General features: G+C 32.2%; 1 protein-coding gene and 1 pseudogene across 1 annotated transcript; one reads left to right on the top strand and one right to left on the bottom strand.

Annotated features, from left to right (window-relative positions):
• LOC128171437 (talin-2-like) overlaps positions 1–15,406 on the bottom strand; it is a 333,309-nt pseudogene that overhangs the window by 87,311 nt on the left and 230,592 nt on the right.
• On the top strand, positions 1,941–15,350 carry LOC128171434 (disintegrin and metalloproteinase domain-containing protein 10-like). Its single transcript, XM_052837231.1, has 4 exons — positions 1,941–2,019; positions 4,890–5,066; positions 11,101–11,130; positions 14,916–15,350. The coding sequence occupies exons 2-4, from the start codon at positions 4,914–4,916 to the stop codon at positions 15,030–15,032; spliced, it is 300 nt and encodes a 99-aa protein (XP_052693191.1). The 5' UTR covers positions 1,941–2,019; positions 4,890–4,913; the 3' UTR covers positions 15,033–15,350.

The raw sequence follows: 15,406 nt of genomic DNA on the forward strand, positions 1-15,406 counted from the left end.
ATATATCAGATACTTCCTCTGCCAACGATGAGAGCATTATTAAAATCTACAACACATGGAAACATACAGCCATTTTGAAACAAAACGTTTGAGTTACACTGATTTGAGAAGAGTAACTGCTTCAAGCATTTTTGTGACCAGAATTTTGAGTAATTTTTTTTCCAAATCGGATAAAAACGAAAATAAACGATTTTCCATCAAAAATCCTTTAAAAAAGTTTTGAGTCGGGGGGTAAAATCTAGGGTCGGTCGGGAAAGCGGAAACAAACAATTTTTTTTCTTATGCCTATTAATTGTCTGTTTTGCCAAAGTGTGATTTATATGTTTGAATCTTTCAACAGAGAAGAATAAATCTGATGCTGTATGCTATGCCACAAACCAGAACCTGGACAGTTCTAATGCCCTGTATGCTCTCCTTCAAGATGTCAACCAGCGGAAACAGTCCAGCGGCGGAATCAAACTAACAGCCGGTAAGAAATTTGTCTGAAACCCCAGGTGAAATATATATTGTCTCCCTGTAAGAAATACTGTGGAATCATTAGACTTCCGTGTGGTTCAGTTTTTGTGGTATTCGTTAATAGCTGTCACCCACGAATCAGAATTTACATCCTCGACGAAAACTTATTATAAAAGATTTAGTTTTCCTACTGAAACTAAAAACTGACGCATCCACAATACTACATCCCCACAAATAAAACAAACCCACAGTCCCTGAAAATTGGCCCTCACAAAATTAAATGATTCAATAGTATGATACATGTATGCAGAAATAAGTTTCCTGTCTGGTTGTTACTTTTAACACAAGTCAAAACATTACCTGCTTCTCTTTAGAAGGAGGGAATCAAGTAAATGATTAGACCTGTCAACACTTTTATATTGTGCTGCTCTCGGGAAAGTAAACAAACCATACCTACATGTACCCAATCAAAATCCTAGCCTTAATCTTCGGTCCTGCATTAAAAAAACTCCTGTGGGATTCATCCATAGTTGGAAAATATTTGATAGACAAATTAAGATTTGAAAATGAAATTAAATACTATTAAATTTATGATACAGGTTCACCCTGTTATAATTTTAAGCTCACCTAAATCGTGGGTTCGGGTGAGCTCTTCTTATTACAGCCATCCATCTGTATGTCAGTTTGTCCGTTCGTCTCTAAGATTTTCTCATTTTTGACTTCTTCTCAAGAACCACTAGGCCGAATTATACCAAACTTAGTACAAAGCATCCTTACGGAAAGAGAATTGAAAATTGTTTAAAGAAAGAGCAAATAATTTTTTTTCAAAAAGGAGATGCATGTAATTGCTTTAAAAAGCTTCTGCTTAAGAACCACTGCAACAGAAATGCCAATACATGTATTGACAAAGAAACTTGTACATACTAGTATAGTGAAGACTCTGCATTGTAAAATCCTGACCCCCGAACAAATAATGGGGCCTAAGAGGGGTTCAAAGTTTGACATAGAAATATAAAAGGAAATTGTTTTAAAATCTTCTTCTCAAGAACTATGATGCTACAATTTAAGAGATTACTATGCAAGCATCCTGATATGATAAAGGTTCTAAATTGTTCAAATCGTGGGGTCCCAATAAAAATTTAAAGTGTAACTTAGAAATATATAGGGAAATTGTTGAAAAACTGATATAGAATGATACATCCTCAAATAATGTAGATTCTTAATTATTTAAATCAAGACCCTATACCAATACTGGAGTCCCATTAAGGGTTTAAAATTTAACTTAGAAATGTATAGGCTTAGGGAAGATGTCGAAAAACAGATATAGAACTATACAAAAACTGTTGGTCTGTTGAGATATGTAGCCCATGGGCCTCTTTATCCCACAGTTTCACAACTTATGTGTTGATTTTCTATGATCTAGGTTCCCCCTGTAACAATTACCAAGGTTACTGTGATGTGTTTTCCCGTTGCCGTGGCGTTGATAATGAAGGACCACTACAACGACTGAAGAACTTGATATTTAACGAAAAAACGCTTGCCAATATAAAGAACTTGATTATTGTAGGTCATGCTGAATTATTGTAAGTCATGATGGATTATTGTAAGTCATGCTAGATTATTGTAGGTCATGCTGGATTATTTGTAAGTCATGCTGGATTATTGTGAGACATGCCGGGTTATTGTAAGTCATACTGGGTTATTGTTAGTCATGGTGGATTATTGTAAGTCATGGTGGATTATTGTAAGTCATGCTGGATTATTGTAAGTTATGTTGGATTAATGTATGGCTTGCTGGGTTATTTTAAGTCATACTGGGTTATTTTAAGTCATACTTGATTATTGTAAGTCATGGTGGATTATTGTAAGTCATGCTTGATTACTGTAAGTGAGGGTAGATTATTGTAAGTCATGATGGATTACTGTAAGTCATACTGAGTTATTGTAGGTCATGCTGGGTTATTGTAAGTCAGGCTGGATTATTGTAAGTCATACTGACTTATTGAAGGGTAACACTAAAAATAATTGTTTTCCCTTGGACTGAAATGTCACACTTTCATTGGTTTAAATATAGCATGCGATTGCCTCATATATCTTTATGTTTCTTTGATCAGAATTAATATTTGGCAATATAGATGTTATTGACTGACATTTCGCCTTGTCATTTCAACATTTCATATTATTATTAAATATTGATAATTTTGAAAAAGTTTACATGTAAGTAACTTAATTGGACAAGATGTTAGGCAACTTGTATCCATGGGTTTGCTTCAATCATCACTTTTTGTGAATAAATGTGTCACTTGATTGTCATCGGGGAAAACAAGACACTTATTAGCTTCGCCTCACTACCTATGAGATTGATCAACCCGATATATTTCTGTAGTCAGTCAGTAACAATACTAATAAGCAGAGTTGGGGTCAATTACTTTGAAAAGTAATTAATTACTTTAAAATACATTGACAATTTTATCAATTACTTGCAATTACAATTACATTGATTTTTAAAAATGTAATTAATTACTCTCAATTACTTTGATAAATGTAATTAATTACATTTCAAATACTTTATTAGTTTTATTTTTTTAAATCTTGAGAACATATACATATATTTACATTCTACTGTGTTTTCCCATTAAATTCTGTGATCTTCAAATGCCTCTAAATGCAACAAGTAGTCAAAGGTCAAATTGACGAGTTTTATTATGACGTCACAAACGCTGAACGCTGCAAACTGCAACGTCACAAGCGAAAATCAAAGTTCACGCTTGTGGCTGTTACTGTGGCTCTTCCATTAATATTAACTTACCCTTAGGATAAGATCGGAATTTTAAGGTATAATTCATATTTGCAGACAAGGCAAGAAGTTAAAAAATGTAAATATAAGCATTAAATCATGATTTTGTGAAGTATACACTCTCATAACTGCCGCGGTGTGTGCATACAAATTTTCATAACGCACTAACGCGCGTTACTCAATTTGTATGCACACACAGCGGCAGTTATGAGAGTGTATACTTCAAAAAATCATGATTCAATGCTATAATATTAACAGCATTAAGATATACAGAGCTTTATGTACGGTTATGTTTTTAAAGGTTGTATAGTTAAGTTCAAATCAGATTTCTTGAAAATTTCTAGACATTTTTTTTTAACGTTAAATTCATTAAGTACCATTGAGTTCATTTTTGATTCTGAATAATATTTTCTCTATAGTGAATTAATTATTATTCACATATTAAAACTATGTTTATTCAGAAAGTACAACTTTTTGCAGTATAGCATATAAATAATAATTGCTATAATTCACAAGAATGAGATATGTTGACTCCCTTAAGTCTAAAATCAATGGGGGTTCTTGGGTATTAGAGGAGTTCACACCTCCACAAAATTAGATCTTTACCTATTGCCCTGGGCAGTGTGTGATGCTGTAAAAACATATTAAACATTATGGGACATTTAATTATTGTATAAACAAAAGTCCATGCCAAACATGTATAAAATCTATTTATCATTATAAGACACCTTTTTATATTCTAAACTTGGAAAAAAAGTAATTGAGATGTAATTGAAAAGTAATTGAAAATACACAATATTTTTGGAATGTATTTAAATACATTCAATTACTTGTAATTGAAGACAGACTCAATTACAAATTACTTTCAATTACTTTGAAAAATGTAATTAATTACACTCAATTACAAATACTTTTTTCAATTACCCCATCCCTGCTAATAAGTAAAAATGTCTGGCCAATATGAACAAGATCTTGACAATGGTAGGTAACAGTAAAATAAAATTATGTCTAATATCAAAAACTGAGTTATTGTAAGATAAAAAGGTTTATCTTCTGTGTCATATGCAATATAGTGAGAATGATGATGGCTGATCTACTGATAGCAGTGTGATATATGAATATATAAATGTAATGTTGTAGGAATATCGGTGGGCTGTCTTACTGATGACTATAGGCCTTATCCTGTTGGATTCTGTGCTGTATCTAACATGTTATACTGTAAATAACTTGTGTTATATATATAGTGTACTGTTGTAGGAATATTGGTGGGCCGTCTTACTGATGGCTATAGGCCTTATCCTGTTTATGGGATTCTGTGCTGTATCTAACATGTTATACTGTAAATAACTTGTGTTATATATATATAATGTAATGTTGTAGGAATATTGGTGGGCTGTCTTATTGATGGCTATAGGCCTTATCCTGATTATGGGATTCTGTGCTGTATCTAACATGTTATACTGTAAATAACTTGTGTTATATATATTTAATGTAATGTTGTAGGAATATTGGTGGGCCGTCTTATTGATGGCTATAGGCCTTATCCTGTTTATGTGATTGTTCATCTTGTTCTGTGCTGTATCTAACATGTTATACTGTAAATAACTTGTGTTATATATATAATGTAATGTTATAGGAATATTGGTGGGCCGTCTTACTGATGGCTATAGGCCTTATCCTGTTTATGGGATTGTTCATCAAGTTCTGTGCTGTGCACACACCCAGCTCAAATCCTAACGCCAAACCAGCCTTGAAATTGACGGACACACTGAGGCGACGACGTCGTCAGCCAGAGCAACAGTACCGGGCACAGGTAGGGTGGTCAATGACCTTGACATAGTTATTTGAGGATAGATAAGGACAAACAGGAGTGGAGTGGTTAATGTCCAAGGTTGTACTTATATTACAGATAAAATCAGATTTTATTATCAAATATAGTGTATCTGGGCTAACGAAATTTGTGCAGTACAACGAATGGTAAAACTATAATTGCGATTAACCACTGATTAGATTGACAGAGTAATGATGATAGACTGATAATGTCGGACTGTAGGTGTTGTGTTAATGAAGTGAGTGGCTACATCATTGGTAGAGTCACGACTAGTCACAAGTTTAACTGTTGGTGTACAACACTGTCTTGTATACATGGAAGTAGTCAGGTTTTACTAAACTAATTACAGATTATGCATTTAAATGGCACATTGTATTCAAAGATCTTTTTTTTTTTGGTTTCGGTATTTGAATTTGAGAGACAAGTTTTTGTCATAGTCTTTGTATATATCAGTGTAATGTCATTATTCATTGTGTGTAAAGGTGCTTACATGGATGTGATTGGCAGTTATCATCTTGTAATATAAACAAAAATATTAATTTGTGTAAGTTTGTTATGACATAAATCCTTATGTATGTTGTGAAATACATGCAGCCATGTGAAAGAATGTTAGGTTATTCTTCGGGATTTAAAAAAAAAAATCAGTCTTTATATAGATTAGAAGATTGTGCTTTAAAAAGGATGTTAATGACCATACTCCTAATGTAGGATGTTTACGACCTTAGTCCTGGTGTAGGATGCTTAGGACCATAGTCCTTGCAAAGGATGTTAAGGATCTGAGTCCTAGCGTAGGATGCTTAGGATCTTATTCCTAGTGTAGGATGTTTAGGACCATAGTCCTAGTGTAGGAAGTAAAGGACATTAGTCCTAGTGTAGGATGTTAAGGACCTAAGTCATAGTGTAGAATGTTTAGAACCTTACTGCTAGTGTAGGATGTTTAGGACCCTAGTCCTAGTGTAGGAAGTAAAGGACCTTAGTCCTAGTGTAGGAAGTAAAGGACCCTAGTCCTAGTGTAGAATGTTTAGAACCTAAGTACTAGTGTAGGATGTTTAGGACCTTAGTCCTAGTGTAGGATGTTTAGGACCTTGGTTCTGTAGTAATAAGAGATATATTTGCGGACTGAAGGGTAAGATGGGAGATGATTATTTATTGCATTAATTTTCTTAATGGTCATAAATGGGTAATGAGGTTGCTTTCCTTCCAGTCTCAGTTTCATAAAATTTTATCTTTCTTATATGCTTAACTAACTGTGTAATGCACTAACAATGGGGTTTTTCACTCATAAACTGCTAACACTGTTGTGGATCATACTGCTACTCAATTACTAACAGTCAATATCAAACTAAAACCTTTCTCCTCAATCCGACATCTTGTTCAAGTCTTCATTAAGACTCAAGTTATGGTTTTTGGAGATTTATTAAATAAAACCTTAAATAATTGATGAAAAAAGAATGATTACTATGTAAGAACTAAGTGCTATTAGAGTTACATGTATTTTTAACTTTAATATACTGTACTAGTGGCATAATAAGCTTTTTTTTTTAAATAGTATATTTGTACATATACTTTACCTTTTTAAGTTTCTAATAAGGGGTTACATTTTAAAGTCTTCATACTTTTATGAACTTTTATAATCTTAACTTTTTTTCATAACTATTGCTGTCCTTAATCATTTAACTGTTCCCCAGCATAACTGTTTTCACCAAATCAGCCACAGAATACCTATTCATAGATTTAATGTGCATGTAGGGAGGCTGTGTTGTTATCAAGTCAACCATTAGATTTTCTTAAACTATTTCAGTATTAAGACAGGCTATCTATTCAGATATTTAACGTCTTTTAACGAGGCTATGTGGTCATCAAGCCAACCATCAATATACTTTTTTTTTCAAATTATTTGTAAATTAATGTATAAATTTTTATACAGTTAGGAAAAAGTTCATAAATTTTAACCTTGAAATTATTATTTGTGTTAGTTTCTATATCTTTATAGCACTTGTTCTAAAATAGATTAAATAAATATAATAGTCTGCTTAAAAGAAGCCACAACGATCCAACAGTCTCGGTTCAAGTGTTTTATATAAACCAAACATTTCTATCATTATTTAAGTAATACTGTAGATTCCTTATTTTACGCGAGTACTTAATTCAGCGATTCAACGATTTACCATCAAATCGCGAGAACATAAAATCGCGAATGCCGAAATTTTATCTTACTTCCATGTTGTTTACACGTGTCCCAAAATTAAAAGCGAGATTTTAAAATTCGCGAGACGGGCTTCTCGCGATTTTACGCGGATATTAATTCCTCGCGTTTAATTAGGAATTTACAGTAAGGAATCTTTCGTTGGATATTATGGAGTGATAATTTTGGTCGAGGCGTGATCAAATCCAATAAAGCCAGAAGGGCTTTATGATAGATTTGATCACGCCCCAACCGAAATTATCACCCCATGATATTCAAAGAATGATTCCTTATAACTTATGTTAACATAATTTTAAGCCAATATTTGAATTTAAATTAGCAAATCTCGCTGGCGTCTCAATTTGGCGTCATTTGAAGTAATGGGTTATATAGTTCAAAATCGATACCTAGTGTTATCACAGGCAAGAAAAAAATAAAATTTATCTTTAAAATCAAAGAGGAATTCTACTGCAAAATAATACTGTTTTTTTCTTAGCAGTCAAATAAATTGTTGAAGGAACCCTAAAGAGTATTAATGTAAATGAAATTCAGAATTATTGATATGGTTGTAATGTTTTGGCAAAAGTTGATTGTAATATCAAATTCTCATTTTTTACATTAAATGAGACCTATTTGGTTGCGGTTGTTTTTGTGTAATCACCACAATTTCAAAACTCTTCATTTCTTAACCGTAAGTTATTTACACCAACTCTAGTTAATTTCAAAGTTTCAAGAAAATCTGCAGTCTTCTGATTCTTTTTATGAATCAGAATATAAAGGTGCATTTAATTAAAGCAAAAAAGAAAATTGTCAATTTCAGCACTACGAAGAAGATTAAGAAAACACTACATAATGTAAATTTTGATATGTGATTAGTAATATCATTTTCTACCTTACTGTAAAATTTACTAAATTCTAACGTCTGGTTTTTAGTGGTGTTCATCTAAGAATATCAAAACACACCAAAGTGTACATGTGTACTCATTTCATGTTAATCTCTCGTGAAAAGTTTCATGTGAAAGTCATGCAAAGCTACATTCAATAAAATCATTGTTAAATTAACCTTTATAAAATTTCATTGTCTATGAACAAAATAAAAAAAACCACCAGAGCAAACAATAGACAGAATGTAGAAAGGATTACTAGTATTTTCGCCCAGTGATTTTTAATTTTATTTGCTCTTCTACACTAGTTTCACCCCGTCTGTAATTCATCCAATCATCACGCTGTCTGTAATTCGTCCAATCATCACGCCGTCTGTAATTATACCCCCGCAAACGAAGTTTAGGGGGGTATATTGGTTTCACCCTGTCCGTCTGTCCGTCTGTCTGTAGACGCAACTTTGTCCCCCCTATAGAATTTTTTATTACTGCATGGAACAGTTTGAAAATTTGTACATATGTTGAACACCATCTGAAGATGTGCACCTGCAATTTTTTTTAAGATCAGACAAGATTTAATGATTTTATGACAGTATTCATTTTCCTTATTCTATATATTGTACACTAATGTTGAAAAGTAAGGGAGGTAATCCTTACAGATTTTATTAATTAATTAATAGAAAACACTCTAAAATATATTTATATAAATACATCCAGATGGATTTTTTTGTCTTTATGTCTTAATTAATAAAAAAATAATTATTTTTTATAAGTATTCTATCAACTGACAATGCAAAGTTTTTGTTTGTCAATGATAAATTCTTAGGAGCTAATGACACCCCTGCGAATGTGTTCGGAATGTTTTCTTTATCGTTGCTAAGTATATAAAAAATCCAGAGGTGCTCGAATGAAAGTTTACGAGATTTCACCGTGATTTGTTCAGTTCCTGTGAAATTTCGAGCGGAAGTATATGTGTTCGGATAATATTCTCAAAATACGTAAGTACTGGTCGTTTTTCATATCATATCCTACTTTGACTTATGTTAAAACATTAAAATCTTTTAAGATGCATGTTTTATTTCACCATCTAGCGGTTATTTAAATTCAACGATGATATTCAGAACAGAGTTATCGTTCGTGTTTAACCACGTGTAGAGTGGTTGAAAATATAAGCATTGGGTTGCTTAATAAAATCATAGCTATGTTTAATGCTTGTTTTGTGCAATACCATGTTTTTGAAAAAAAAATGGGTGGCTGTTTTGCATAAAAACTTAGTATATCGAGCCATTTTCAAAAACATTCTGCATAAAATATTATAGACTCTTTCACTATTAATGCTATTACTAGGTCAGGCGCGGATCGAAAATAAACGCTTAGGGGGATCTCTACTAAGCATGTTAATTGTTGCAACAGCAGGAAAAAAACTATTTTTTTGTTTCGTCACATTTATTTCTAGAACACATTTTATACACTAATTAATGAAGACAAAGTTTAAAATCAATAAACCTCTAGATTTTATATTTGACTACAAGTACCTAGATTCTATGAAATAGACTATAAACACGAGGCACGATTTTTACTGCGAAACTGAAAGGGTCAAATAAAAACACGTGGTCTAAAATTTAAATGACAATAACATTCGCAGGGGTGAATGAGAACATCAAAGACAAGTTTGGCTGAATTCATTTGTCCCAAGGGAGCCATTATCTGAGCCATGGCTCAGATGGAGCATGTGTTTAGGGGAAATTGATAATCTGTAAAACGGGTGATGGTTTTGGGGCTATTTTAAAACTGTTTCATGTAAACCAAAAGGTCTATCATTATAAGGAAATAAATAATATAATTATTAATAAAGAAGTTAAACTATTTTTAGAGGTTGTTTAAATTTATTTGTCAAGTAATTTGATGAAGTGACCCTATTGGGCATTAATTTAAATGAAATTCAAAATTACTGATATGATTGTAGTGTTTTGGCAATTTTAAAATTGTTTGTAATATTAAATTTTCTTTTTTACATATTTTTACATAGTATGGTAATTATGGTAATGTTTTGGGAGTTTATTAAATTTAACAAGCTCATCAAAGAAAATCATAGTCCTATTGGATCAATTTTCTGATATGGAGTTCAATTGTGCCATAGGAGAAAGTGAGGAAAATTTGAAACAACTAATTGCATCTGTCAAGACTCTTATTAGAAAGATATTGAAAGTTTTATCAACAGAAGAGCATTGCTTGGCTACCGGTATTTCTATTCACTGCAAAGGGAGGGGTTATTGTCAATTTGTTGGTTTTTCTTTAAATCAATTAAATTAAAAAAATATATCATCAAATACATACATTTGTAAATGTATTACTGTTATAGATATGTATTTACAGTGAAATTTTGACAATTTTGATTTTAATTTTTCTTTGTTAACTATTTTTTTTTTTACAATTCTAGAATTTTTTTTTTGTATGTGTTCCAAACCTTAACTATTATTCAATTCAATTATTTGTCCCATTTGAAATTAGCCTAGCGGGGGTATTAGTCCCATTAGGACAGATCTAGTTCGTCCAATCATCACGTCGTCTGTAATTCGTCCAATCATCACGTCGTCTGTAATTCGTCCAATCATCACGCCGTCTTTAATTCGTCCAATCATCACGTCGTCTGTAATTCGTCCAATCATCACGTCGTCTGTAATTCGTCCAATCATCACGCAGTCTGTAATTCGTCCAATCATCACGCCGTCTGTAATTCGTCCAATCAGAGTTGTGTGATAGGTACTCTTTCTTATTAATACAGTTATTTGAAAGATGTTTTGATTTTGCCAAGTCTTAAAATTCACTCATTGGCAACGAGGATAAAAAGGACGAACATAAAACTGAAGCGTTCATTTCACTTAATACTAGTAACTGAATTTTTAGCAATGAAACACATGATATGACGCTGTCTGTCTGTGTTTTGTAGAACCACGACACTCAGTATCCTTTGATAGTTGTAAGTATTTATATCCTGTCTAAGGCAAATCTGTATGTGTGAAAAAACCTGCATATATCCTAGAGCTGCACATCAGCGAAATCTCACAGCCAGTCTCAAAACAACACTCCAGACTGGAACCAACTTACATAGCCCATGTCCATAACATCAAAACCATATTTCCCCTGCTTTCTTTTACATGTACTTTAATAGCAAGATGACATCTGAAAAAAGTTCCAACTTATATATGTTCTCACATTCATTTATTACCATTATATGTAAGCAAATAAGCGTTTTGGTATGAAGTGAGATTAGGCGACTAGCCGTGAGATTTGGTTGATGTCGGCCATTATCTATACAGAAACCTTACCAATTTTGTGTGCTTACAACTGCTGTCGTAGTTTGTCCTAGTTAGATAACTTTTTAATGTCTAGTCTAATTGTACTTCCTTATTATCTTTTGTAATGAAGAAGTCAGACTTGGTTATAATAAAAGAACACATGATTTAGGATGAGTATATCATGAGTTGCACCTCAGTAATATGCTCAGGTACACAACAAATAAAGGCGAGAGAAACAAAATATTAATTAAAACAAATGCAACCCAAAAAGTTCTAAATGATTAGTTTAACATATAGATATGTGTTAATTAGGAATCGTTTTATCCATGTTACATTTATGTCTCCTTTCCCAGCAACACTGGCTAGCAGCTGGCTAACAGCTCCAAAATGTTTGCACATACCTTCCTTCTTAATTCATATAACGCTTTCTTACACCTCCATAAACTGAATTGGTTTAGAATCATTTCCTTATAAGGAAGGTACACTCATTCACACATAACATTCAGATTTTTCAAACGTACTTGGCGTTCTTTTATGTTGTTTTCATTGAAAACCTGATGTAGATAGTAAAAGTTGTGCCATTGAAGATGTTGAACAAGAAAATTATAGATGCCATCATGTTTTGATATAGTACCAATCGGTTCTATATACTTTAGATGGATCTCTAACTTCATTGGTTGTATCTCCTGATCACTCGGTTCTCTATACTCTAGATGGATCTCTTACTTCATTGGTAGTATCGCCTGATGGTTTGTGGCAAATTGTACGTGTTCAGATATTGATGTGGTCACTCCAGATGAAATGGGTTTATATTTAAAACTTGTAAAGTTATATCTGGTTATGACCAATCATTTAGGGATAGAAAGAAGATAAGTGGAAAGAAACTGTATTCCACATGCTATCATGGAACTACACAGACATGGTCATTAAGTAGAATGTTGTTATCAGTTGGGAAATGTCTTCAAAGGGAACATTCACTTGCAGTGTGTGAGTTCCTTTCATTTGGTTGCATGTTAGAGATGAGTTGTTTACATAATACACTTATTTCAGTAAACCCAATGACCAAGTTACATAAAGTTATATATATTGAAAACAACCCTAAACGTTACCATAATATTATAACCAGTGTTTGTACTTAAAGGCATTACTTGATTATAAGATTTGTACACGTCTTCTGTAATTTTGTAATGAACTTCTGTATCAGACGAATTTTACGCTTAGAATTAGACGTAAACTTCAAAACTAAAGCTTCTACAGTTACGTTTAGTATAAAAAAAACTTTTTGTTAAAAACTGAATCAGATGCAGAGCTGTTTCTTTTTTTTCATAAGGTGAATTTTGCGACATAGTATTGTGTATGTCCTTTATTTACAAGCAACCAAGAGCAACATCAAAGATTTAGGGTAAACGTTTCCACACGCACGCTGCCGCTTCCATACTTTCTTCTTTACCCTTTTCGCCTCTTATACTACGGCATTTATAGTAATGGTGGTGGGTGCCAGATGCATTATGGGTATAACTAGATAACATCACGTGTTGTAGTGGGTTTTGTTTTCAACAAAGTATTTAAGAATAAAGAATATAGGGGAATATTGAATTAAATATGAACAATCTGGTTTTTTTTATTAGATTTTTTTTTTCAAAAGTATGTGCGAGTAAACATTAGGAAAATATGTTCGATTTATTTTTAATTTATAATTTAAAAGATAAATGTCAGTGATTATTTGAATCTTATATTTTGAATAAATATTAAAGAATTAGTTCGTAATGTAATTTATATTTTGGTAAGTGTGTGCGAGAGGGAAATTAGAAGTTGTAATTTATAGCATAAATATACTACTCTTTCCTTGACAATAAAACGAACATTATGATGCAGTTAGTTTAGTGTACGAGGGTTGTTCGGAAATTATTGAGACAAATCTATTATTTTCTTTTCTAAGTGACGAATTTTAGTGAAAATTGGCATAGACACTGAAGAAACACCAACAAATAATAAAACAAAATAATATTAAATCAATATTTAATATTTAGTTTACGACAGTAGATAAACAAGTCGATGGTCGGGGTACCCGGCGCAGCCATGAACTCGGAGATTACACAACTTATACATCTACTTTATAAGTGTCCGTAGAATTACAGTTAATGATAAAAGGAATCAAATTAAATATGTTCATTTTGCTATTCTTTGCGATTTACTGTTGATTAAGTTTCATTGATGTTCGAGTTGAAGTACGGATATGGTACACATATATTTACCAAACAATAAAGATCTGACAACGACTTTACATTGAATTTTTACGTCAATGCGGCGCAACGAAAACCATTAAACTGGTAGAAATCTCAGAAGAAGACCTTTTAAAGCCACACAATTGCGTAAAAAAAAACTATACGATGACAAGACAAGATATAGAACTTCAGTTCATCATATTTTTTTTCACTGATTGATTAACTAGAATTAGGCCAAAGGTATTAAATAACAACTTTTGACACACTAATCGTTGTCAACAGTTCTAAAATATGTAAAAAAAAAAAAAAAAAAAAAAAAATGACTGCAGGAGATATTCACAGTAATTAGGCTTGCGGGTAAAAATAACTCGATTTTTTCTCTAAAAAAACAAGAATGAAAGAAAATGTAAATGATGACATCTTGAAATTAAAACAAAAGATGAGAAAGAAAGAATATTTCAGTTCGTTTGTAAGGTGTTTAAAACACTGGAGCAATACATATGTAAGAAGCGTTAAAATGACGTTGCGAAAAGTTTGCAGTTGCGCCGGGTTACAGGACGAAGGCACGTTGGTCAGCTAATCAGGAATGATCTTTTCATGCCATGAACAAGAAACTTTTTCACATTGATACACTCTATCCTGATTTACGTTTTGGTGAAATTTCAAGAGTATCTTTTTTACTAAAAGAATAAGAGAAAATGTCTCAATAATTTCCGAACAACCCTCTTATTATACCATTCCTAAAGATAAGATTCTAAGTTCTGTTTTATTGTATGAAAATAAGATTTTAAGTTGTGTTTTATTCTATAGTATGGTCAATAAGTCTCCTTTAAAGCTGATAGATAATTAATAATAATCTTTTTTTGGTTAAACAATGCTATAAATTAATGTTGGTCAACAAATGGTACATGTAAATGGGCACAATTGTCTTTTTAACAGATGTTTAACATCTTGTGGTAATTGCAATTCAAAATGAAAACTTGCGTTGCACAAAAAGATCAATGTCATATGCCGAAAAATATTTCGAGAAGTGACGCTTTTGAAATTCGTATGATAATATTATGTGTTTGTACAATTGAAATAGTAGATTATTTGAAGATGTGTAATCATAACTAAGCAATTTAATTGCATGCATTTACTAACATTTTTTCTTCATTTTATAAAGACTAGTACAATTTGTCACGTTATGTGTTTTGACGAATTGTATCTATACTGAGCCTTGTTTTTATTTCTTATTGTAGGGCCCATCGGGACCCCCGCCGCCATACTCAGCACACGGAGGCCCACCACAGGGGCACAGGAAGGGGGCAGGGGCTAAAGGCGGGAGATACAATAATTTAGAAATGCGCAAAGTTTGAACCATATATCATCTAAATTCAGTTCATCGTATTTAATGATTTTTTTTAACGAATGTACACTAGAAGAACAACATTTCCATATGTGTTTTGAATGATGTACTCCTTTGGTATTTTTGATAATATTACATTTGTGTTAAAGATACAGATCTGTGTTCATTACTTTTTAAATCATTATGCAAACAGAATTCCTATTTTCAAGAACAATATGAAGGGGTATTGAGGTTTCAATTGCCAATTGTTTTTATGTTAAAATAATTTTCTTCTGTATTTCTGTATTTTGGTAGAATGATATTACATTTAGGCATTTTTGATCGTTAATTTTTGGAAGTTTTAGTACTCATGCATACAGTGTTAGTTATTGTTTACTTTAGTTT

The sequence above is a fragment of the Crassostrea angulata genome, chromosome 2, assembly GCF_025612915.1.
Source record: "Crassostrea angulata isolate pt1a10 chromosome 2, ASM2561291v2, whole genome shotgun sequence".
In the NCBI taxonomy this organism is placed as follows: Eukaryota; Metazoa; Mollusca; class Bivalvia; order Ostreida; family Ostreidae; genus Magallana; species Magallana angulata.

Bases quoted from the DNA above. Each gene is read 5' to 3' on its own strand.
- LOC128171434 (XM_052837231.1), top strand. From the start codon at position 4,914: ATGGCTATAGGCCTTATCCTGTTTATGGGATTGTTCATCAAGTTCTGT. The intron at 5,067-11,100 runs GTAGGGTGGTCA...TGTGTTTTGTAG, and splicing joins AGCAACAGTACCGGGCACAG to AACCACGACACTCAGTATCC. The intron at 11,131-14,915 runs GTAAGTATTTAT...TTCTTATTGTAG, and splicing joins CTCAGTATCCTTTGATAGTT to GGCCCATCGGGACCCCCGCC.